Source organism: Channa argus, chromosome 18 (assembly GCF_033026475.1).
Source record: "Channa argus isolate prfri chromosome 18, Channa argus male v1.0, whole genome shotgun sequence".
NCBI lineage: Eukaryota > Metazoa > Chordata > Actinopteri > Anabantiformes > Channidae > Channa > Channa argus.
In genome coordinates, this window is record NC_090214.1 from 7,867,433 (window position 1) to 7,893,261 (window position 25,829).

The 25,829-nt window shown below is 37.1% G+C and overlaps 4 protein-coding genes across 6 annotated transcripts in view; 3 read left to right on the top strand and 1 right to left on the bottom strand.

The window, feature by feature from the left end:
- The first annotated feature begins 1,135 nt into the window (after nucleotides 1-1,135).
- bxdc2 (brix domain containing 2) lies at nucleotides 1,136-3,902 on the top strand. Its single transcript, XM_067483604.1, has 10 exons — nucleotides 1,136-1,313; nucleotides 1,656-1,767; nucleotides 1,881-1,924; nucleotides 2,006-2,076; nucleotides 2,165-2,214; nucleotides 2,311-2,384; nucleotides 2,721-2,771; nucleotides 2,868-2,969; nucleotides 3,103-3,231; nucleotides 3,438-3,902. The coding sequence occupies exons 1-10, from the start codon at nucleotides 1,164-1,166 to the stop codon at nucleotides 3,684-3,686; spliced, it is 1,032 nt and encodes a 343-aa protein (XP_067339705.1). The 5' UTR covers nucleotides 1,136-1,163; the 3' UTR covers nucleotides 3,687-3,902.
- rad1 (RAD1 homolog (S. pombe)) lies at nucleotides 3,762-8,548 on the bottom strand. The gene is made up of 7 exons (XM_067483605.1): nucleotides 8,442-8,548; nucleotides 6,831-7,032; nucleotides 6,623-6,731; nucleotides 6,380-6,537; nucleotides 6,077-6,177; nucleotides 5,693-5,791; nucleotides 3,762-4,684 (listed from the first exon to the last, which is right to left on the bottom strand). The coding sequence occupies exons 2-7, from the start codon at nucleotides 7,023-7,025 to the stop codon at nucleotides 4,507-4,509; spliced, it is 840 nt and encodes a 279-aa protein (XP_067339706.1). The 5' UTR covers nucleotides 7,026-7,032; nucleotides 8,442-8,548; the 3' UTR covers nucleotides 3,762-4,506.
- Nucleotides 8,517-10,506, top strand: LOC137103347 (UPF0729 protein C18orf32 homolog). The gene is made up of 3 exons (XM_067483606.1): nucleotides 8,517-8,584; nucleotides 9,469-9,672; nucleotides 10,054-10,506. The coding sequence occupies exons 2-3, from the start codon at nucleotides 9,505-9,507 to the stop codon at nucleotides 10,117-10,119; spliced, it is 234 nt and encodes a 77-aa protein (XP_067339707.1). The 5' UTR covers nucleotides 8,517-8,584; nucleotides 9,469-9,504; the 3' UTR covers nucleotides 10,120-10,506.
- A 1,507-nt stretch (nucleotides 10,507-12,013) lies between these two features.
- Nucleotides 12,014-25,829, top strand: part of dym (dymeclin) — a 46,926-nt gene continuing 33,110 nt past the window's right edge. The window contains exons 1-8 of one of the 3 annotated variants that reach the window (XM_067483609.1): nucleotides 12,014-12,231; nucleotides 13,506-13,714; nucleotides 15,030-15,082; nucleotides 15,299-15,392; nucleotides 16,366-16,502; nucleotides 16,911-16,977; nucleotides 18,988-19,113; nucleotides 20,196-20,335. In XM_067483609.1, coding sequence (XP_067339710.1) covers nucleotides 13,575-13,714; nucleotides 15,030-15,082; nucleotides 15,299-15,392; nucleotides 16,366-16,502; nucleotides 16,911-16,977; nucleotides 18,988-19,113; nucleotides 20,196-20,335 — 757 coding nt within the window. In that variant the 5' untranslated portion in view covers nucleotides 12,014-12,231; nucleotides 13,506-13,574. Of the gene's footprint in view, nucleotides 12,232-12,843; nucleotides 12,971-13,505; nucleotides 13,715-15,029; nucleotides 15,083-15,298; nucleotides 15,393-16,365; nucleotides 16,503-16,904; nucleotides 16,978-18,987; nucleotides 19,114-20,195; nucleotides 20,336-25,829 lie in introns of those variants that run through there. The other 2 variants (XM_067483607.1, XM_067483608.1) reach the window with 2 other exon arrangements.

Genomic DNA, 25,829 nt, shown 5'->3' on the forward strand with positions numbered 1-25,829 from the left:
TCAGTGAAGTACTCTGTAATAAATAGTACAATAGGTGTCATCTTAGTATTTGTTAGAGTAATAATATTTATAAATAAATAATATTTATAATTTGTTTTTTCCCTAAAACTGAGTGTTATGAGCTCAGGTAATTGAGGCCTGCAGGACATACAAAGCAAATACAAGTTCAAAACTTGTAATGATCACAAGAGCTGAAGTTGCTAAAAAATTCTAATACAACATTAGGTGATAACATATGGAAAACTGTGGATTTACAATGTAATAAATTGAGTGTTAGCCAAAACAAACACAACAGGAGGGTTAACTCAGAATATTAACTACAGCCTTTGGCACTGCTTACATTTTAATCCAACTAATTGACCAGTTAACTTAATAACTGCCTAAATGTAGAAGTGCTTCTTAAATACATTGGGTTGAAAAAAAAAACTCATCATATATCCTATGTTTTGTACATAGATTGTATTTTCATATTTTCAAAAAAGCTAACTAATGGGTTCACATTATAGTTAACAGATCTTTATATTCAGAATCTGAAACAAAGTTTTGTGTGGCAGGTTGATTGTGAAGTATGTGACAAAGCCTAATAACTAATTCATTTAAACCTTGTTACTACAAGTAGATGAATAAATAGATGGAGATGTATATTAACATAACATAAACAATGTATTTAGCTATATAATAAAAATAATTCAGGGTAATACAAGGATTAAAAAAATAGGTAATGGCATTGTAACAGGTTGTATATATATAAAATACATACATATAATGTTTATATTCCGAATATTCTTCTTTTTCTTTCAGCTGTTCCCTTTCAGGAGTCGGCAAGGTTTCACATGATTTGTAGATTCTCTTTATTCACATTTTACAGCTTAGCGTTTTTTTCCTTAAAATTGGATTTGTAAGTCAATGTAGAGTATACATAAAACATTTCTATTACTGTAATCTGCGTCCAATACTGTAGTGTGTATTTCAAACTGGAATATTTATAATTATTTAAATAATAATTAGATTTGTTATGAGGGGCTCCATTTAAAAATGCGTGATGCCATAAGTCATGCGTGAAGTGCAGTACCACCTCCGTACCACAAGAGATCACACACACGTGTGTTGATTGAGTTGAATCTCTTGTTTCGCGAGATTTCGGTTCGCTGTTGTAACCAAACATGGCGGCGTTCAAGAGGAAACGTGGAGGACGAGGTTCTGCCGATAATAAGGCAAAGAAAGCCAAATTCGTTCCAGATAAAGGTGAAGTTTCGAGTGAAACCGAACAGGAGAAGATTAATGAAATAACAGTTCCACCGCCGGTGTCGATGGTAAGCGCTCAGGTTTGATATTAGCCACTGAAGTTGGTTAGCTAGTTATCCTCGTTCACGAATTCTACCTGATTATGTACAAGCTATTACATTTAATAACATACTAAATACTAAACCCGTGGCTTCCAGTATGTTTAAACATAACGTTACTGAAAGTCAAATATATTATTTATGTTTAACGTCCAGGACTAGGAGATCGCCACCTAAAACTCGCATCTGAATCCCAAATGAATTGAAACCTTAGGGAGCTGCACGATTAAATGGATGAATAAGTTCAATTCTGATGAGAAAATTACTGTTTTAGTATGTTTTTTATGATCTGAGATGAACTGTTTTGAACAGGGAAAGTGGACCAACAAGGAAAGGGTTCTCATTTTCTCCTCAAGAGGCATCAACTTCAGAACACGACACCTAATGCAAGACCTGAGGACCATGATGCCTCATTCAAAAGCAGGTAATTGTCGTCTGTCATTGATTAATCGTTGCAAATGATGACACTTTTAAGATGAATATGTATTTTTAGGTATTGCCTGTTTTACTTTTCTAATCTTTACTTGTTTGTGTTAGATACAAAAATGGACAGAAAAGACAAGTTGTTTGTTGTTAATGAGGTGAGTATGTGATGCAAAGTTTGGATAAACACATATTCATATACAAGGCAGCAATTACTAAAGATCCATGTTGTTTCACAGGTGTGTGAAATCAAAAACTGCAACAAATGTCTCTTTTTTGAGGCCAAGAAGAAGCAGGACCTCTACATGTGGTGAGTATTTGCTCTTTATTACAGTCTGTAAATTGCATAAGATCTAGAAGGAGTATAAGATATATCCAGTAATTGTCTTGTCTTGCAGGATTTCAAACACCCCTCATGGACCTTCTGCAAAGTTTCTGGTTCAGAATAGTAAGATGTTTCTGTTCTACTGTCCTGACGTGCAATAGTCCATAACAGCCATGTCTTACAAGGATAAAATTACATATGTTATTGTCTCCTTCACAGTTCACACACTGGCTGAACTTAAAATGACAGGAAACTGTCTCAAAGGATCCAGACCACTGCTGTCATTTGATCCTGTGAGTAGAGCTGGCCATATGGAGACATGCTGTCAGTAATCCTATTAATAATAAATTTTTATTAGGACTGTAACAGGCAGCTCAGTGCCACAATAAACTGCAATAACAAACTGTAACAATAAACTACTATCCAAACATTACACCCGATGAATTCAAATAAGCTGCAAGAATTTGAATCTGTAAATGTCAGAATTACTTCAACTGGTTTAAAAAATTGCTTGCCTGCAATATGTCTGTTACACATTGAAAAGATGAGATTATTGGGTCAAAGAATTTGTAAAACCTGAGCGTGAGCTTAAGTTTTTGTCTCCACTGTTGTGTTGTCCTTTCCTGCAGAAATTTGACAAAGAGCCCCAGTATGCATTACTGAAAGAACTTTTCATCCAGGTTCGTATACAAGATGTATATTTAAATGTTTGATTTAGAATTGTATATCTACCTTTTTGTTTAATTTAAAGTACTCATTACCACTTCCTGTTGTAGACATTTTCTACTCCACACTATCACCCAAAGAGTCAGCCTTTTGTGGACCATGTCTTCACATTCACCATCACAGACAAACGAATTTGGTTTAGAAACTACCAGGTAATATTTGATCCCTCTTCACTAGGTTCACATTAGCATTTTTGACTGTTTGATTGTTGAGATGAATAATAATGTTATTATCTTACCTCTATTTATTCTATGTTTTTCACAAATGTCATTGTGCTATGTTCAGATTATTGAGGAAGATGCCTCTCTAGTGGAGGTCGGGCCTCGCTTTGTCCTCAACCTGATCAAGATCTTTCAGGGCAGCTTTGGAGGACCTACACTCTATGAAAACCCAGACTTTCAATCTCCTAACATGGTAAAATCCAGTGCTTGCCAGCTAAAACTAAATTTAAATAATGGTCTTTGATGGTCAAATCATATCATTATTTGTGTATATATTTTTTTCTTGCCAGGCTGAAAAGAAAATTGAGCATAATTGCTCCAGAATGAGGAAAGTCATTATATGTTGCCATATATTTCCCGATTGGGTTAGTCACCTCTTTTTCTTCCCCACACCTCCAGCACCGGCGAGAGATCCGATTGGCAGCAGCTGCCAAAATACGTGAGAAGCAGATGGTGAAGGAGATGCAAAAAATGAAGAGGACTGAAGCAAAGGACGATTTGTCCAAAGATGTTACTGCCGACATCTTTCTAACACCAGCTGAGGAGAAGCCTGTTCACATTGAGACAGAAGCACCTGTGCGGAAAGTGGTGAAGAAGAACAAACACAAAGCTTTCAAAAGACAAAGGATGCAGAAGGCACACAGTTAACTGGATGGACTGGATTGAGAGGAGTGCGTGACTTACTGCTGCCATAATTGGATTGAAGTTCAGTCTGAAGTCAAATTTTATTTGAACTTTTATTTAGGTTACAGTAAGACTGTGTGCAACATGGTGTTATTCATTCATCACATATTGGACTGAGAAGATTGAAATAAGCACATGTTGCACATTGTAGCTGTCTAAATAAAAAAAAACTAAAATATCTACCCATCCTTTTTGTTAAGTACATTTTTTTTCGTGTGTAAAACTGAGTTAACAGTAGTTTTCTATGACATGAAAATAAAACTCTTCAAATGTACTCACAGTTATCTCATGTATACTTATGTCACTATACACAGTATGAGGCACACTTTATAGTTAACTATATAGAAACGTAAGGTGGAGGGCAGGCAAATTGTACACAAACAGATCTTGGGGGCTGAAAATGTGCAATTACGTTCTGCTTATTCTGTGTGCAGTTGTACTACAAACCATGTAGACTCATTAAGGTACAGAATACAGAGAGTCTGTGTTTGATAACAGCTTTTGGTCCTATAGTAAACATACTGTACATATCCATAATTTACACAATCAAACTATGAACTCTATGATTGGAGTATTAATGAAACGCCGGTATTAAGACCAGAGAAGTCATTATCTTTCCACAAGTCCAGTGGCAGTGCTTCGTAGAAATACTGAACCTTTTGCACTGTCCATTATGCCCAGTACTAGTACAGTAAGTGCACCCTACAGGCTGCAAAGCAGCCTGTCAGATTCAGAGTCTTCTGAACTGGCTACCATTGAAGTTAAGATGCTTATTATAATAATATCACTCCTCCTCCACCTCCTGGTCAGGACAGCAATAGTATTCCACAAAGCAGATCTGTCCATCATCATTCCTGACCAGGTACTGCAGAGAGAGGAACCCCCTGCTATCTGTCCTCACAGAGACTTTGCAGGACAAAGCCAGGGCTTTGGTTGATGGCTTCAGCAGGGACATCTTGTATCTGTCAGTGTTTAACAGAGAATATGAATGATTAACAAAATATTAACAACAGATGAGAATATTCTTCAGTCTACGATAGAACAATGTAATTGTAATACTAAAGCTATTACACAGGCTTACTTCAAGGAAGACATTTTGGTTTAACACTACTGTATGATTAATGGTTGTATATAGTGTGAAAACAGAAGGCTTGTCAGTTCTAGACACAGACTTGTGGCTTAATGGGCACTCATGGAACAAAGCAATGTTAATTGTGGTTTTGCTAATACATTTCTCGTAAAAAGTAATGGTTTAAAAAGGCATATTAATTAAAATCTTCACAGATTTGCAATAGACAAGTATCACCAATTTCCTAAAGCAACATAAGGAAATGAAACTTAAAAAGAGCTAAATAGTTAAATAAGATACTGTATGCTGCATTCACATGAAATTGTTTAAGCCATAATTATTAGCAGACCAGTGATAAAACAATCCATTTGCCAAAAATGGACAAATTGTTTTGCCAAAGTGAAGTTTAAGGCTGTGACCTGGGATAATAGAACATGTTATTTGCACTTCTAACCCATTAGGTATCCAATGGAATTTGCAGAAGCAAATATTCATCAGTTGCACTAAAATCCTTAACCAGTATGAATGAACCACTATTCCACACAATCATGTAGCAGTTTTTTTACAAAGTGCTGAACAGTTAACTTCTCAGTTACACAGAAAAATCCACATTGATGATGGCAGAGCTGCCATGCAAGGTGCTGGTTGGATCCTTCAAAAGCCACCTGGGTTTTACTCTTCTGCCCAAGGACATTAACATATTGCATATTTACATTTGAAGATGCCGAGAAGAGCCAGGGTTTAAACCACGACTCAACAAGTCGTCCTGTGGCTTGTGGACGACTTGCTGAGCCATCTCAATACTTCACCCCCACCCCCTAACACCCCCTCTTTGTTGTAGGTTATTTAATTACATTTTACAATAACTTTAACACTGTGCTGCTTGTGACTCTGTACTAACCTATTAGTTTGTGTCTTGGTGCACTTGAACAGCTCCATCATATCGGAGTCTTTGGGATAATCATAATGAGCGTTTCCAGAGTTCCCAAATGTAGACAACCTGAAAAGAATAACAAACCAAAGAACAAGTTAGTTGAAACTGATGTGACCTCACAAACAGTATATTAATTATCTAGAACACAATAAAAACCCGAATAGCAATAACCACAATAAACTTGTAGTTGCACGACTAGCAATAGTACTTGTACTGCTGAACTATTTAATTGTTGTAAATGTAATTCTTTATTTAAAAAAACAGTTATACACAGTAAACAGTATAGTATAACAAATATGTGAACATGGACAAAGTATTTTTTTCCAAGCTCGAACAGTTTGGACAACACACCTGAAGTACGGTTGGCTGGGGGACATTGTGATCTGTAGCACCTCACTCGTCATGTCTAGTTCAGAAAAGGCTTCCTTCAGACTCTCGGACTGCAGGATCACCTTTAAAAAGAGCCAGTAATTCAGTTAGTGAATATTTACACGGGAAGATAATATATAACATTTAGTACATCTCAAACAGTTCTGCGAAGGTCACTCTGTCATAGTGTCTATTTTAGTTAATGTATAGGGTAAAAATGGTTCATATATTGACTTACTGTTTGTGTTAAATCCAGATTCATTACGTGAAATAGTCAAAGTTCACCTTGTTTGTGACATTGTTGCTGCAGAACTCAAAGTCAATTGGCTCTTCTGGTTCTTGTGTGTTGATCTTGCAAACAGTCACCACACCACCCTCCTCCAGAAACAAGGTTAGAGGATAACCATACCCCTTGTAGCACATCCGCAAAGCTGTTGATACTCCTGCAACATTGTATGAGGGAGACAATGACAATGGTGAATCATGTCTGAATAATTTTTAGCCATTTCTACAATCAGGTTTATTTACCTGGAACTGTGCTTCCACCAAAGATATTGAGGCAGTCCAACAGTACAGTGAGATTAACCTGAAAACCCACCAAATCTTCCCGTATGGTGAACTCTTGAAAGATCTCAGCCTGGTATAACAGAGTTTGCTGATTTTAATCACAATTAAAAGAGATACTTTGAACAGAAAGTTATAAAAAAGGTTTATTCTAAATGTACAGCAAATACACCTGGATGAAGGCATTGGCTTGCAGACATTTTGAGTCCTCCACTGTGACCTTAAGGCCATTGGTTGTGGCGCTGAAGATCGCATGGTCTTTGAAGGTAATAGCTTTCAGTATGTTGGAGAGATTGCGTGCATTATCCAAACTGGCCACTAAAACATACTGTTCGTCGTCGGCCTGAGACTGGGTAGACAGAGGCATTGTAACACTGAAATAAAAACATACATAGGAAGAAGTGCTTAGATGGTCCAAATTCAAGTAAAAACTAACAGACAGCATGTAAAAGGGCTTGGAATAATCTTCAAACAGATCTAAAGATATCAGAACTCATTTCACTTGAAGCCTTCCTTTCTTTCCTAATCACCAAACAACGAGAATTCACTGAACAGTGCATGCATTTTAATTGTTACCTTGTCCTCAACTTCTGCACTTTGTAATGATAAACTGTATGCAATACCTAAATTATTGTTTATTGTAACTTTTTGTTTGTTATATGTACTTGAACCTGTATTAATCTATTATGGCGTGTGCTGCTGACCTCTTGGTCAGGTCGCCCTTGTAAATGAGATCTCGATCTCAATGAGTTTTATATGGTTAAATAAAATAAAATAAAAATTAAATTAAATTAAATCTCTCCTGGATAGCATTTCATTTTTACAGTGTGTTGAATTAAGATTAGGTTTCAATTCAGATGTTAAAGATTAGGTTCAAAATGTTCAAGCCTCTCTTGAAGCAACAGTCAATGCCCATGTGAACACTCAAACAGGTTTGTTTGTTGTAACCACTTCTGTTCATACTGGCATTAAGACATCCTTTCCTAAACCCTGTCAGTATAAGTAATGGAGGACTAAATCCATAGTCCCTCATCTATACAAAAATGTATTTGAAAAGTTAATCAAGTGACAAATTAAGGATCCACCTTCAGAATTAGTTACATCAAATGAAAATCCTTCAGAGCTGAATCCTTATTAGTCTAAATTTCTACTGCAACTCAACAGAAAAGCAAAGTCGAGGGAAGAACAAGGATGGAATTTTAAACTAAAGGTTTTAACTCTGGAACATGTCCACAGTATTTGATTAACTGAGGCTGCAGAAGCATCATATTAGCTTTACATACACGTTTGAATAGTTCTTGAATAATAATGAATATATCTTATTCTCAAGAAGCCCTTTCAGTGGAAACACTAAAAGGAATTCACAAACAGATTTATTCTAGGCCAGCATGAACAGGAAGAATAGTTAAAAGATGATACGCCTTTCCAAAGCTTGGCACCTGAGTAACGAATGTTTAAAGACAAACCGGTAATTTGTAAAACTACCTTAAAGGAAACGGATAAAATCTGTCAAGCTGCAAATATTAATGTGAAGGCTGGGGTCTTTAAAAAGTTCCGTATTAACTGTAACGTTACAACAAACACAAACACAAATATGTATTTGTATTGTTGACATATTTTAAGCTAGGCTACATACAAACAGGCAACCTAGTAAGAGTGTAAAACAACGTAAAAAGCAAAGTACAAGCGATTCCCAGTGCGGTGCTTGTACTAGCTAGCATCTTAGATGATTAAGCTTTTAAATACAGTTAGTAGTAACTCTAATTATAAATCATTTACTTACATGTGTGTAATTCACCAACTCATACGGTTGTGTTTTGAAGAAAGGCGCCCCGGTTTAGTTTACTTCCGCTTCCGTCGTCTTGTACGGAAGTAGCTTCTGCGCATGTGTGATTATATTCCAGAGACTTCGTAGCTGACTGAAAGGTACGTTGCCACTACCTTGAAAACGGTAGACTTTTGTGATATACATCGGTGACAATTACGACTCAGTTAATGTCGCCCGGAATAAAAAAAAATTGGGGTAGTCAGGATTCCTCCTACCAGTTTTTTTTGCGGGGTAGTTACAGAAAGCTAGCGTTGCTAACAGTATGACGCTAACGAATGTGGTTTACTGATGAATAACAAGACAAGTTAACAACACACTTAATGCTCTGAGACACAAGGTTGATGTTTTAGGAGTAAGATATAAAGATTTCCAAGACGATCTTAAAAGACTGATCTTTAAAATGTACTAATATTAAGATTAGCATTAGTTAGAGCGAATTTTTGCAAAAGTGGTAAGAGGAGGTGCATTTGGAGGTTTTAGTTTTATACATTATAACGTTAACATAATGTAAATAGTCGCTTATATAGCACTTTTTATCCAAAGCGCTTTACAATGTAGCTTCCCATGTATGCAGCTTTGCCAAAGACAAGACTTGTTTAACATACAATAATTCAAGTCATTCATCAGCTAAATCATTCTAACCTGCATATTTCCATCTTTTCAAACGTGACGTATTGCTGCTTATTCTTTTACTTATATGAATTTTAATTTAATCGGAAAGTGTTCGGACTGATGGTTTAACAACTGATGATGTACTTGTCAACAAACCCTTTAAGTTGTTGGTAACTCTGATGGTAACTTAACGATACAAGCCAAACAAATATGTCTAATTATAAAGCAATCACCAGATTAATCCATAATGATAATAGATTTCATTTGTGACACTCTACAGAATATTAAAATATGAATTTTGCCAGATGAAGACGAAAACACATTATTGTAATTTTGATGACTTGTGAAACATTGTCTTTCTCTGCACCAGGTTCTTCATTTTGAAAAGCCTGTTTCAGACACAGTCATGGTGTGCATTCCTTGTATTGTGATTCCTGTCCTGTTGTGGATCTACAAGAGATTCCTGGAGCCCATTATCTATCCCTTCATTTCACCAATTATAAATAAATTCTGGACCAAAAAGGCCGTCCAGGAAACTGGTACGAGTGACCAAAAGAGTAATGGTACTTGCAAGGTGAGCTAATAAAAAAATCATTTAATAAAAATACATTTAGTAATGAAGAGCTTTTGGTGTAACTAACATCACTGTGGAATCTGGTATTTTATATGTAATTGTGTATGCATTTGTGGTAGCAGGATATACTGCACATCAGTATCATAAAACTCTAATGTCAGCTATGAAAGACTTTACTGCAGGAGATCCTGGTAAACTGAATTTCAAAAAGAAAAATGTTTCCACAACTTACGTAATGTACAGACAGCTCATACAGACATTCTTAATGCATGTTGTCATAATTCCCATTTAAAATGATGAATTTTGCAGGTTTAGTTTAGTTTCACCTCTTGATTATATGTTGTACAGAATTTTAAATATTTTTTTTCCAATGTGTTTCAGCCTGAAAGGAACAAAGAGGTCACTGCCAATGGATCTACTATAGCAACTGATAAGAAGACAGATTGACAAGGCTAAATGTTCATAATGCAATTTAAACAATGTGAATAGTCCATTAATATAATAAAAATAAACTACACAAAAGTTAATATAAGAAAAAAAAAAATCAAGTCTTGTTTAAATGTAATGGTTTTATAACCTTCCAAAACAATGTAAAGCTTGTTTTTCCATGTATATTAAAGTAATTTTAAAGAAAATGCATATTGTTAGTATATTTTAATTATGACTTGTTGAATGCATTTGCTGTGTCAAATACCTATTATTGCTAGGATAGTTTTTATATACATACAGTTTTTTTATTCTAATATACATATGAGCAGTCCATGTGTAAAGGTAATTTTACTATAGCAGTTGCATGACAAACCTGTTATGGAAATAAATAGTTACAAAAAATCATTTTGTGGGTCTAAATACTGTACATTTCTATCATAACAAACATCAGATAGAGGACGAGTATAGATAAACTCTCTTTATCTCTCTTGTCATGTGAAAATACGTTTATTTATCAAGGCTAATTTGTCCAAAAACCTTTACTGAAGAAAAATGTTATGAAGAAAGAGGCGGTATAAGTGAACTTTCTGTAAACTAAAGTTCAAGATCTTCCACCCTCTTTTTTGTGTTTTGGCTTTTAAGTTAAAGCAAGTATGTTAAAAAAAAAAGTTACTTTTGATTAAGGAACTTGCCTTATAGTGGAAAAGATATTTGCTAGACGTTTTTCTCACAAACATTTTATAAAGTGCAGCTGCTATGAAGGAATTCAGATTAATGCTGCTTTTGAATATGAGGCCCAATGTGGCAATAAACTTTGTTACATCAGGCTATTGCAGCTTTGTATATTCTCACATAATATGCAGGCCTGAAAATTTTCAGGTATATATTTTTTAATGCTAAAATTATACAGCACTTTTCTATCATACAAAAGTGGCTCATAATGTTGCTTCTCGTTCAACCATTAACAGACTTATTCCAGCAGAGTAAATTATGGAATTGTTGGTAGTACTTTGCCCTGCAACACTGTAAGTTTGTAGCTTCGAGCAACACTTGCAAGACCCCACATGGACGTATATAGAAGCCAGTTCCTATGTCCTTTCAACATCTTCTAGAGATAAGCGCTTACTTTCCTTTCACAAAGGCAGCAATTTTAAGCACAACAAAGTCCAACTTGGTCCTCAGCTGTAAATGCTCGGTGGACCACAACATGGCCACCTTGCAAGAGATTGTTCAAAGTTCCACTGTTCTCATTGTGATCTAATGCACAACTTCTCCAAGCCTTTGAAATATAGGAAATTACCCTTTGAGGAGTGACATCTACTACTTTATGGTATTTTGGATCTTGAAGTGAAAACAATTGACTTCTGAGCATGAGCTCTCAAGCTGTAGTTGTAAAAACTGAGACTGTTTCAGTACACACTCCAAAAATACTGCCGTGGATTTGCGTGACGGTTACGATTCTAAACTATTGGGATTCAAGTTCCATGGCTGCATTATCACACATATTGATTTCACTCTAAAATATAAGTCTGAATCATCTAGATAATAATTATGGTCTGAAATTGAGGCTCACAAATCTTGGGAGGCATCCTAAACTAAACCCCTCTGAAACACATTGAAAATTTCAGCAAAGCACTTGTTCTAGTACCTGAGATTTAAAAAACTACTTGGACTTTTGAGTCAAGTTCACTACCTTAGCTGACCAGAGGAGTGCAGTGATGTTCATGATTTATTCAGACAGCACATGTGACAGCAGTGCCTGTGTGAAACGAATACAATCTTAGGGGACTACTAAATGTTTTAATGGAGGTTTTTGTGATAGAACTTATAATAGAAAATTAAATTTTCCATCAGCGCTTCTGATTGATGGCATTTCTTTCTGCAACGTCACGCAGACGTAATCGACGCTCACATGTCGTTGCTACGCAAGGGGTGGCGACGTGGAAAACATGGAGGATTGGAGTGTGTAAACTTAGCCGCCAGACATTTCTTATAATTCCAAGTATTTTTCTTTGTAAATTACACATACTACACCCTTTGAATATTGCTAATTAATGTGAAAAACACTCGCACATTAACGGTCCTGGGAGCCGAGAGAGCAACGAAAACTGCTAGAAGCTTTTATGACAGGTAAGCGGAGCCGTCAGCTGATTGCATCCAGGCAGTGAACGTTATTATCTGTTTTTGGTCATTGACGGTTAACCACGGGTTGAAAGGACATGCTCCTGGATCAGCCATTTATATACATCTTTTATTTTATGTTACTTTGAGGCTGTCTGTATACGGGGTTGACTGTCAAAACTACCGATGACGCCATCGGTAGGACTATTTCCTGCAGCCGAAACAGGATAAGCTAGCTAACGTCATGGGAAACTGAAGCAGCACAGGTGCACACTCATGAGCAATGCCGCCAAACACAGATGAGATTATGGGGACTAAGTTTTGACTTGGTGAGATTTATTAGCCATTTACGGTAAGCCATAATAAGAAAAAAGCATGCTCTCATGCATGTACCCCCCCCCCCCCCCCCCCCCCCCCCCCCCCCCCAAAGTTTGGACCTTCTGTTGTTAACATCTACACATACAAGCAATAAACGTCCTCTGTGGTTAATTTCTATCGCCTGCTTCTAGTGTGCCCCACTTCCCTTAAGCAAATGTTGGCTAGGTGGTTACACCTGTATGTCAAAGGTGTGTCATTTCAAGAAAACAAAACACAAGTCCTGTTTCCCTATATGTCATCCAGTAGTGGAATCCGTTTCCTGCTAACAATTGTTAATACAGTGAATGATCCTTTAGTCCCGGATATCGCCAGCTGGGTCAATTTGGTGGACCACAATCCATAGTTAGGAGAGAAGCCATTCGGGCGCCTGGTAAATGGAAAAATTCTATTCTCTAGTAATGGGTTAATGTTTGTCATCAAGCTGCTTTGGATATTGAGAGTTTTGCTGCAAATTATGCTAATAATATTTATTGTTATAAAATAAGATCATTTCATATTGGATTACAGAATATTAGTGCTGAAAATGACACTTAGGTGAAGAAGTTGACTGCACTGCTCTCTCACAAGGTTCTGATGGCGTATTTTTGGAGTTGGTACCACTCCCAACATTTTTGGAGGATTTGTTCATGTATGTAGAGGAGAGAGAAAAGGGCAATGACATTTATCAGATAAGTGTCCCCAGCCTGATTTGAACTGTAGATGCAGTGCCTTCCGTCCCTGATGCACTAGGGTGCCTTCTACTGCACACATTTAAATGTTCTATCGCTATGTCAACTGGAATCTAATTTTTACTTAATGATAATCTTTAATGCAATATAAAAACATGTGTAAAGTGAGTTTCGACATACATATTATTAGCTTCAATGTGTGAAGCACCAAAAACTACAACCTTTCCTCTTTCCAAGGTTTTTGGCATATGCCTGGTGAATAGAACAGTGAAGAGTGGTGAGTCTGGCTGAGCAGAGCCAGTAGTGATGGGGGCCAACACCAGCCAAGTCAGCGACCTCTCTGATAACTCCAGCCTCAAGGCCCTGGTGGGCAAGGAGTCCATCTCGGAGAATGACCCTTTCTGGAACCAGCTCATCTCTTTCACCTTCATCAGTCCCACCAGCAGGTAAAGAAACAAGCATGGATGCAGTATGTGTCAACTAATGTGCCAGAGTATTGTGATACAATACTCAGACTGCTTCAAGATTGAATTGCTCAGAAGAGGTGGTATAAGTGAACTTTTTGTAAACTAAAGTAAAAGAACTCCCACCCTCTTTTTGGTGTTTTTGCTTTTAAGTTAAAGCAAGTATGTTAAAAAAAAAAGTTACTTTTGATTAAGGAACTTTCCTTAGAGTGGAAAAGATATTTGCTGGGCGTTTTTCTCACCAACACTTTATAGCTGATGTGTAAAAATCTGGAGGACAACAAACAATATGTAAGTATAAACTAAAGAGTTATATTATGCTAGACGTTTCTGCCAGCGTTTAACCTCAAAGTTTGGATTGGTGTCACCTGCTGTACAGCTACAGCATTATATGCCTGGGTGGCTGATAATAGACAGATTATGTGACATGTAACTCCTTTGTAAATAATGTTGAGCATAAATGACACTGCATTTCCTTGCAGTGACTGATGTTACATATTTATTTAGTAGACATGTTTCTTTGATCCCTGTAAAGTTGGTAAAAGTATATGAACTTAATCACAATTGTACTAATGAACATTGGTCCAATTCTCAAAGAAATTAATTGCAAATTAAGAAAAATACTCAGTTATGGTGAATGTGTAATATTAACTGGAGCTGGAAGCCAGTTAGCATAGCATAACATACCATAGCAGAGGAAAGGACTGGTGTGGTTCTGTAGTAGAAGTAACCAGATCCACCTACCAGCATCTTTAGGTCCCTTCTAAACACATTTGTAATACATTTTTATATGAAACCCTTTGTACAAAAAAGTGTAAAAACAATAAATGTCCTTTTTACTGGGTCTGTGTGCTGGTTATTTCTTGGCCCAGAGCAGTTTCCAGGCAACCACTGGTGAATCTAGCAAGTTGCCAATACAGGACAAGTAATAGTCAAGAACATAACCATCTTGAAATTAAGATTAAATACTGGTATTAATTCATATTAGCATTGGTGTAAGGTGCAGCCCTGTCTTTCTTTGTGCCAAATAGTTGTGGTGTTCTCATTAACTCTTGATGATGGCAAGTATGAATTCTCCCAAACAGGTGTTCAGTAGTACGTAGTGCAGGGTTAGTTGGAAAACAAGCAGAACAGGGCTCCTTGAGGTGTACAGTATTCTTAACAAGTTTTAACGTGTAATTTCTGTGGCATGACAGCAGAGGGCAGGTGACACAAGCAATCAGATCCTCTGATCCGTTTTTACTTATAGTATGCACCTATTTTCTTTCCACCTCTGTGTTTTTTTTCTTTTGAGCAGTGGAGACTCCAAGTTGCTGGAAGAGGCTGTTATCCCCCTGGCCAAAATCCTCAGTACGTTATATCAATATGCTTTGTGTGCATCTGTGTCTTTATTTAGTGATACATTACTCAATTTGTCCCACTGAAAGTAAACCTTTTAGATTTTAGTCTCATAAATAAAAAATAAATTTGTTTCTCCTTGTTGTTTGCATGCCAGGCTATCATTTTATGAGATTTCTGCAGCTTGTGTAATGCTGTTGATAAGATCTCTCCTCCTTTTTTTCCAAGTTGAAAACAATCCCAGAACAGGGAACTTTGGCGCTCTCGTGAGAATTTTCCTGGGAAGAACCAAAGAGTTGAAAATATCTACAGAATGCCAAGAGTAAGTATGGGAAACTCAAAGGAGAGAATGAACTCGGATGACTGTGTTGGTAGCAATAGCCCCTTTGCAGGCCATTCATTATTTGAACACATGCAGGGATTCCTTATTTTTCCCAATGCAGGGAAGTAATTGTTGTTTCCCATGATAACTGCTGAGATATAAACATCAACACATGTGGCATTATTTGGCTCCAAGGAGATTGACCCTACCCGAGTCACCGAATGTTTAGGGTGGGAACGATTCATTCTGTTTTGTACATCATTAGTGGCTGGAGTTATCGCTCCCCATCCACTCCTATCTATTTTTCTGACATTTCATGACAGGTTTTGTCCCAGAAACAAACCTAAAATTTCTGGGTGTATCACAGTGTGCAAACTGACAATTTGTGGGACTGATTAGACACCCCCGTGTTGGTGTTTAGTGGTTGTGAAACATTGTGGCTTGCGTTGGATGGTTCTAATCATTTTCCTCTACATTTGTTTCCCACACATTTTGTTCCAATATGTGGAACTGTTGGCAAAAACCTTAACCTGTGTAGGATCTTTATATACTATGGTGAAAGTAATGTGTGCAGCATTTTTGGCAAGCAAATGGCATCCTGATTTTCATGAATTTATTTGTTTTTCTTTTTGCTTTCTTCCCTGCTCATTCTCTCTGTTTTCTAGCTCTGACTCAGAGCTACAAAACACCACTCTTCGAGCAGATAGGGTCCACTTTCCACTTGCATTAGCCAAAATACACTGTCATAATCCCAACCTCTTTTTACTAAAGTGTACTGGGCAAGTGGTGACATTTGAAACAACCCCCTAAACAATCCAAAGAACATGCATCCAGTCAGTCAGCTAGGCTTTCTTAAATGACATAAATTAGTATTAATGTACATAGCAGCTCTGCTTAACCAGCAGAATTCTTCCATTACAGTTCTTTGTTTGACCTTGAATGTGATGTATTATTTTTTCTTTCTTTTCCATAGTCAGCTGTTTATCTGGCAGGCCCACAATGCACTGTTTATGATTCGATGCCTGCTCAAGGTTTTCATCAGGGAAATGAGTGAAGGAGAGCTGCGGCTACAGTTTTCCTACCATGAGAGGGTGCCAGGCTCCTGTGGAGGTGAGCTCCAGCACACCCTGTTTTGGAATATATAATAGTTTGGTGCCTTACAGGAAGATTGAACTTCGTCAACAGAAAAGCTTCAGAGGATTTAGAAATGGATTCAGTGTGATTAACACTTGTTTTCATTAGCAGTATTGAGATAAAAATTAACGTGCTTTAAGTTGTTTTTTACATTTATTTATCTTGTGTGCACTTAAATAAATAAATAAATAAAATGTAAACATATTTAGAAATTATGCTAATTAGTTAATATCTCTGTGTCATTGTTCTAGTGGGAATGTTCTTCCCACTAGAAATTTGGTATAGTGTGAGTTGGAGGGACCCAAGAGACACTGACTGTGACCCACTGGGACCTTCCATATATGTCTCAGATACTAATTCCCCCAACCCCTTGTGTAGAAACAGGCAGTGAGGATCTCCTGGAGGAGCTGTTATCCAACCTTGTTCACCTGATTGTTGATGTCCCCCTGCTGTAAGTAGCTCACTTGTACAAAATAATGTTGTTTACACTGTCTTTGCCATATCCCCACATTTGATTTGGAAAAAGTGCAGACTTTAGTGGAGTTTCTCAACCATGTCAATCTTTTACTTGATTTTCTTTGTTTTTATTCATGTTTTTTTTTCTGTCAATGTGTCTAGGATGTTAATGAAAAGCAGTTTGTCTTTGCGTGCTCTCTTTGCTCACTCACTCCTTGATTCACTAACCAGGAGAACGTGGAATCCATTATGTAACATACCAGACTGACACGCTGAAAATGAGCTGGCAACATAATGAGCAATGAGACAGAATTTTTAAAAGTTGATCAATATGACGAAGATGGAGAAAGTGTTGTTTGGTTAGTGGAGTAAGTGGACTAACTTACTTTGTTAGTCTAACTTACTTTGTAAGTTAGTGGACTAACTTACTTTGATGCAATGACTGAATCAATGGGACTTTTCTGTTGACACAGAGACAAAAATGCATTATCCTCTGTGTAGAGAACATCTCTGCGGTGTCAAAACAGGTTTACACTAATAGCTGTTTCCTTATTGTAGCATCCTCCATCTTTCTTTTCTTCTTCCCTGACTATATTCAGTCATTCTTGATGTCCTCCTCCCACAGTCTACCAGTCTCTGTATTTGCCTCTCTGTCTCTTCTGTTGTCTCTGGACATCAAACTGTGGCTCTTGTGCAAATGTATTCAGCATTACAACATTATTCATTGTTCCCAACTTCCAGAACGCTCCCTGCTTTTCTCCCCTTCACATCTTTGTGGCTCTTGCCCACTTCCTCTGTGCGTGCTGTTAAATAGTTTAAATTGTTTTTGTATGGTTGCCCAAAATGTCTAGCAGATTCCTGCACCTTAAATTTGCAAGGATGAAAGTCAATATTTGTTATATTATTTTTCCAGGTTCCAAATTGTTTTGCCACAGGTCTGGTTCTATAATGAAATTAAAACATAATTTTAATTGCTTATGAATACCACTTTTATAAGACAAATGCCATGTCCTTTAAACCTATTGTTAAAACATTGCCGCTGTACGAGATGTATTAATTTAAAACTAAACATGAAACAATTTACTGCCCAGAGTAAGGTTTGTCAATTAGTCAAATAAAAAATGTATTGGTCTCAATTCTTCTAATCAATTAATTGTATGTTAGCTAATTTTTAAAAACAAATGTTTAACAGTTTTCTGTTAAATTAAAAGTAAATTAAATATTGTTGATATTGTTGATTTGTAGATGTCAGTCTTAGGACATTTTTTGCCCAATTGAATAATCCAGGAATTAATCAACATATTAAAAACTATGTACAACATTCGATAAAAGCACTGATGTGAACGTTTGTCATTATCGTATGTATACTGTTGGCAAACTGTAAAACTGAATGGAAAACATACCTGACCCATGTCTTAAGTCACATGTGTTTATGTGTCAGGAAGCAGGTAACAGTTTAAGTCTATCTCCATTCAAACTGTGATGTTTGACCTCCATTGTTTATACAATGTCTGACACTAGGGGCCTGTTTTCCTATTCATCTGCTGAAGGGAGAAACTTTCATAAACACTGATAGTGGATGTTTGAGTGGCGCCAGCACTAAAAATAAAAGAGAAGAAGCAGATTTAATCTTAAAACATTTTTAATGAATTTTTGAAAACAAAACTGTTATTCCAAGGAGAGTATATTCACACACATTAAATTATGCATCTTTGGAAAGACGTTCTCATATGCTCTTACCATGCTGCCATGTAACACTTTGTGATAGTATTACAATCACTTTATCTTAGTGTCATTTTATTCGAAGTAATATGATTGAACAAAACGTTGTGTCTTAAAGAAGGTATATTCTAATATTAAAGAACAGCATGTCTCCATTTATAATTACCAAGTGTCTCCATTTATAATTACTATATGCAAACATTGTCTTGTTTTACATACATACATAACTATAAAGTTGTGAAAAGATTATAAGTTAACTCTGTGTATCTGTCTGTCTCTGTAGTGACATCACCTATAGCATCCTGTTTGAAGCAGTGACCACATTGCTGGTATTCTTCTCCTATCAGCTCTTCCACAAAGATATTCTCCGAGATGGAATTGTTTACCAGCACATGATGAAGGGGAGATGGTGAGAAAACATGCAGGCACATACATGATAATCCACTGAAAGGTCATCACTGATGTACCGCAAGGTACCCTACTGTAGTTATAACCATGAAAATTCTGGGTTTGTTTTAAGTAGTATTTACTCTGACCTCACATCAACCACTGTTCGCGTTTGCCTCTCATGCCTTAGTAAATGGGTCGTCCACCATCTGTTGATGGCTTTTGTTGAACGCAGGCCCAGATCATTTTGTACCCTCTCCAGTTTAATGTAACACGTTTGATCCAGCCTACTGTTCTTCTATAGAGGCTCAGATACAGTTAGCATCTCTCTGTGCTTCAGCACAATCTAATAATGTTCCACTCAATGTGTTCATATGTCATTCACATGATACTGAACGGGAATAAAAGAAACAAGTCTAGCCAACTAAGATCTGTGTCTCCACTCTGACCTTGTAAAGTTAATCAAGGCGTTTCTTTAAACAATGATCACTATAAACGTCAAACTGCAAAAAGTGAAATGGTGACATGATCTGGTAATAAGTAAAGTAATCCTCTAATGTTGACCTGTACATTTAAATGATTTTGAAATTAATTTACCTTAGTTTGTTGCCATCTTTGCTATGATTAAATGCAGATACATGCTGTAACTCTGAATGTGTTTCAAAGTCTAGTAGTGCAGTTTAAAGAGGTGGGCAGAGGATGGAAGTCATTTTCCTTTAGGGCTCTCGAAGCCTAAGAATCAAATGAGAGCACTTTGGATTAATTGCCACTGAGATCAAGAAAAGCTTCCCAGTAAGTGTTGTTGGCAAAACAGATTAGAAGGCTATCTGAAATGATTTTGCCATCTGGACTGTCGAGAAATTGAAGTTGTGTGAAGCTAGCAAAACAGTCGAATGTGATAGTTTACACAACCTATTGCCTGATATGGACGCCTGCAAAGTGAGATGATGATCTTAGTCTGACTGGCTAGACACATGCACATATGCATGTATACATGTATGAATGAGTAATGTGTCTCGTTTTTATTTCTAGTGGAGTCAGGGATACAAATACATACATTTCCAGTCTTACATTTGTTTCTGTTTTTTTTTTCTTATCCTCCAGTTTGTCTTTAACCAGTCGACTAGTGAAGACCCTGCTCTATAACTTCATCAGACAGGAGAAATGTCCACCTCCAGCAACTCACATCTTTGAGCCGAAAGCGGAGGGGGGCCTGCTTTATGGCCTGGCGTCAGGGGTGGCAAGTACGAATACACACTTATAAAATCAAATAAAACAACACAATTTAAAAAACAACAACAACAAAATCACAAGTTAGACTGTATGTTACAAGTCATTTGTGTTGGCCCTGATAACAACCTAAGTCTTAAAAACTTGTGTTGAGGCTTGTCGCGCCCTAAAATGAAGCAATTTCATTTTATGACCCCTGGTCACTGTTCAGGACCTTTGCCTGCTGATGAGCGGTGAGCCATACAACTAAAAAGTAATTATTTTTTCCCTTCTCAGATTGTTTAACTTACTTGGCTTTTGGGGATCTTTTGTTAGAATCATCAGGAAAGTACTGAATACTTTCCAGAGTGAAAGTATCCAATATAAAGAAATGTCAGAAAGAATTATTGTAGTCCTGCATTTTCTTCTTTTACACCCTTTTAATCATCTTTTGACCTCTAACATGGGCGTTGCGTGTAAACTGTCATAATTTGTTGAATCTTGTTGATCACCTCTTTAGCACTTTGTTCTGGTAAAGTCACCACAGCCCACACATCAAAATGTAAGCTGGTGAGTAAAAATGTTCTCATAAAGCATAGATTGGATGGACAAATCACACAAATAAGAGCCAGACGGTAAAATGGAGAATTTAGGTTATCAGCTATTTTCCTTTTTTTCCTTTTTTCCTTGGAAACCAGTAAGTGAGAAATATGATTAATCCGAGACATGAAAGTGTGAGCCGTGCTGACATCCATGGCAACATAGATGAAAGTGATGGGTCAAAAATGAACAAAATGTTCGTGTGTGTGTCTGTCCATGCGTGTGTGTGTGTTGAAGGCATATTTGTTTGAGTGTAAGAATAAGGGCTGGGTTTCCCCCGCAGATAAATGCTCTTTGTCGGTTGTTGGTGGCAGATTCCTATCAGTGAGCCATCAGCATTCAACCCAGCCTGTCTGTCTGTGGCCAGTGATCGGCCTGATGAGTTATGGTGCCCTGTCCTGTTCTGTAATCCCCTAGAGCCTGTCTGTCTGCAGCCGCCTCCCTTATACACACACGCGCAGACCAACAAAGACACAAGCTCTCTTATACTCGGCTCAGAAACAACGCTTGTTTTCTTTCTCTGTCTCCCCGTCTCGGACAGTCATTTGCTTAGAGTCATTTGGGATCGACAGTGCACACGAACCAGTGCATTTCATTTGAATTTGAAATAGGGGTGTATGCATTAGCGTTGTTTTGTAGGACCACTAAATAGGAGTAAAATTTCTTAAACTTTGCATGTATACAAAAAAACTAAAATCTAAATATATCAACTACATGCTTCTTTTTTTATTTTTATTAAAACAATCTCTTGGTCTCAGTTTTATAAAAATTGAGTACCAAATCACTCACTATTTAATGGTGCATGCCAGTTGTTTTGCACATTTAAGTCTATTTACATCATTTATTATCTATCTGTCTTATCTATTTACTTATAATTAAGCATTTGTTGGTTTCATTTCATTTCTATTCATTTTTAACAAACTCTTAAGAGTACTATAGAACTTATAGTACATTGCATTTCCTTTCATCAATAATTTAACTAATAATTATTTAAATAATGATATTTTCAGAATATTTGATGTGTATAGTTTCTGTAATTCATTTATGAAGTATCAAGTTTGTTCTGACTTATCTTCACACCATACAGAAATGAATAGAAACCATTTAAAAATCATCAGTAAAAACTGTAAACTTTGTAAGTAGAAACCTAAGACTTGCAAACCAAACTTGCAGACACGACAGGATGCTACTTTACTTCCCCATTTTTGTGGAGAAATGACAGGTATTCATGTTAGTAGCATGTAAAATCAGCCATGCCTCCACACTCGCATCCACAGATAGACTGGGATTTTCCCGGGAACCAAACACTGGTCATTTGGCAAAGCAAATCAGTGCCTGATTTCTGTCGCCATTTTTATGTCTGGAGAGATAGGATGTCTCTTTTACACAGTCTGCTGTCTGAGCAAACATCTGCTGGAGGATTATCACCCAGACTTGCAATTCACAACTTCTCTTTTCCTTTTCTCTCTTCTATTCTTCTCTCTGGTGTTTTGCAGGTGCTATTGTCTCTCACCTCATACTTGAAAGGGAATAACAAGAATGTTAACAAGAGTCCTTAATCGCTGCTTTTTTGGCTAATGTTAACTGTTAACTTTGCAAATGAAATATTTAGCATTCAAAGGGTTAAAAAGAAAGACAGCGTGATGTAGCTCTGCAAGGTTGCATGTGGGCATGGTGGTGAATTGAGGTTAATGCAAATATGAGGTGCTTTTACTCACCGTGACAATGCTAGCACTTGAAACAACAAGGCTGGGGGAAATGTGTGTTTGGTTATAAACCAAATGCTTGGGGAAAATTATTATTTTGAACAGATGATAGCACTATAAGAAAAATTCAGGGGATCACTAAAGTTATTTAAGTACAGTTCATCTTCAGGGGAAATCATGTACTGTATGTTTGCACCAAATGTAATGGTCATGTTTTCGGTTTTTTGGAGACAGTCAAAACAACAAATGTCACTCTCATGGTTGCTGATTTATCCAGTAGGTGTAGTCGTTTCAAAATGCACTACATATAAACACATGCAGTAATATATGAGCCATTCATCTGCCTACAAGATGCACAAAATTATATTGCTGTGCAGTCTTTGCATTGAGATAAAACTTTTTTCTCTCACCGTCGAGGGCAGACAGCCCAATCTAAATTATTAAATCAACTGGTGACAGCCTCACACTTTATGTCTAGACACATGAGGTTAATAACAAAAATGGTAAAGTACTGTATTTATTTTAGGAATAGCTTTTTTTTGTGTCTATGGAATGCTCTCGTATGTTCTACGTGTTTACATTTGCAGGGTTCTGGACTAGGTTTGCATAAAAGTGCTTTGAGCATATATTTTAATTTGTATGACACTATCTGGTGACTATATTTATTTATTGTCTGTACAGCATGTGCATTTTTGGATAATCATCACAAGTTTGGCGTGTGTGTGTCTGTGGGCTTGGCCAAGACATTGGCCTGAAGCCCTGATGTCATATTTCATTCACTGTTATGCAAGAAAATAAGTAAGTAGTACATTCTGGCTGTATCTGTTCACCAGGCGACCACATCTCTGTCTGCACTGAAGCGTACACTGATTAGCCATTAGACCATTAATACCACTTGGTAATTTGAATATACAAATATGATATATTGCTTATAAACAATACTATGAAGTAATAAAATGCTGATGTATCATCATATGTTAACCACTTGTTATCACATTAAGCAGTTAAAATCAGCTTCACCTGGACATTGATCTTTGACCCATATTTTTTATTTACTTTACATGTTTTGCTATAATTACCATAATCGGTATTGTATTTTATTATATTATATTGTCAGTGTATTTTATTACATTGTTTTCTTAGTAGAGCACTTTACTTTTAGAAGTAAAATGTACATTATCTGCTTAGTGCCTTTAATTATTAAAAGCGGTACTTAGGATAATTTTTGCACTTTTACTTGAGCATTGAGTTTCTACCAGTTCTACCATCTCTGCACACAGTGTATCACATTTTTCTGCGTGTGGGGCTGTGAAGCTGTCATGCTGGCCCTTGACTTCCATGACATTCTAAGACCACCAGTGTTAAAATTGTGGCTGATCATTGCATGTTCTCAGCTGTAACTGCAAGAAGTAATTTCTTCCCCCAGTTTTTCCAAAGTCCATAGAGGGAATGTTTTAGGTTGCACATAATAGTGCACATCCATAGAGTAAACATTTCAGTAGCTGTTGGTTGGACTGACTTTTATCCACATTCATTTTTACTTCAGAAGGAATTGTAATAACTTCAGTCAAAAATTTTTATAGAGTCATCATAAGGTCAAATTTGACCAAGAACCAAACATTCCCAATTTCCTAAGCCTTAGCATTGTTGCCGTGGACAAGTTGGTGTTTAGCTCACAGCTCTTCTTTGTAGTTTGCAGAGCTTCTGTAGAGTGTTGCTGTGGACTTGTCTTGTGCTTTGTAGACTGTGTGAAATTGGAAAAACAACTGAAGAAAGGAGGTCATAGAATGGGACCATATAAACTTCGAGAGAATCATCATTACTCGCTCAGTCTGCTAGCAGCAGTGTCATTTGGTCCGTCATTGGAGCTGGTGTGTGTTTAATAACGCCTAGGATGTAAGTTGAGATTTGATAATAGGTTTGGGTGTCATAAAGAACATTTTAGGGGGCAGATGTGGAATTAAAATATGAGATTTACAGCTTGCTTAATATTTATTTTTAAATAAAGACATGTATTTGTGATAGTATTGATCACTATTAAGGCTTCAATTTGGACAAGCGTTCTGTCAGGATGTCACGTTCACTTGAAAATCAAGAGTGCATGTTCAGCTGCGCGTTCAGTTTTTTTTTTAAATACACATCATGTTATGAGAATTGGAGAGATTTGTAGGCTTATGAAGAGGAAGAAAAAAAAACTTTAATGGTTTCTGTGGATACAGGCACATATTGCAAGTAAAGGAAGTCTTTGTGGGACCAGTTGTGTTGCGTGTCTCACAGTAGGATGCCTTTAGTGCCCCCAAGTTCTGAAGCCCAGATTCCGATTTCGGCATGCCAGCCTCTGTCTGTGTCTGACCTTCTCTTTTCCTCACTTTCCCCTTCCCTTTCCTCCTCTTCATGTCCTCCTCCTCTTTTTCCACTGGGCAGCTGGCCAGAACCGGGGCAGCCCGAGCAGTGTAGCGTTATTGGGTTTATGTAGTGGGCAGGCAGCGGGAAATGAGCCAAAGAGATAACAGCACCCACTAAGGTAAAAAAGGGGTGTGTGTGTGTGTGTGTGTGTGTGTGTGTGTGTGTGTGTGTGTGTGTATGTATGTGATGTGCGTGTGTGTATGTGTATGTGTATGTGTGTGTGTGTGTGTGTGTGTGTGTGTGTGTGTGTGTGTGTGAGAGAGAGAGCAGGAAATGTGGCTGCCAGACTGGGCTCTCTGACACTGTTGGGCTAGTCACTGTGGTGCCAGTGATGAGATGAACAGGGCTTCGTCACAACTTGGCGCTCTCTGGCTCTAGAGCTTGTTTTCTCTCACGCTCACATTTTCTTTCTGGGGAGTAAAAGGAAAGGAGAGTATCATGTGTGGAGAATGAGAGACAGACTGACCAGTACAAATGATGTAATATCTCTCTTGGGGTTTTCTTTTTATTATGAAGGCAGTATGTTGATGTCCTCTCACTCAAACATAAACAAATTCTACCCTGTCTTTACTGGAATTGCATGCACATATATACACAGAAAAGTTAACTGAGTGTTGGAGTAACTCTTTACTAGCCATTAGTTGATTTAAAGGAAATCCAGCATATAAACCAAAGATGTCACTAGGGTTTTAAACAGTCACAAGTTCTTCCAAAGATACTCTTGGGCAGAGAAAGAGTGTATGGAAAGCCTTTATTTTGTCATGCAAAGTGGTTGACAAATTTTACTAGTTTCGTTCTCATGGAGTTTTTATCAGAC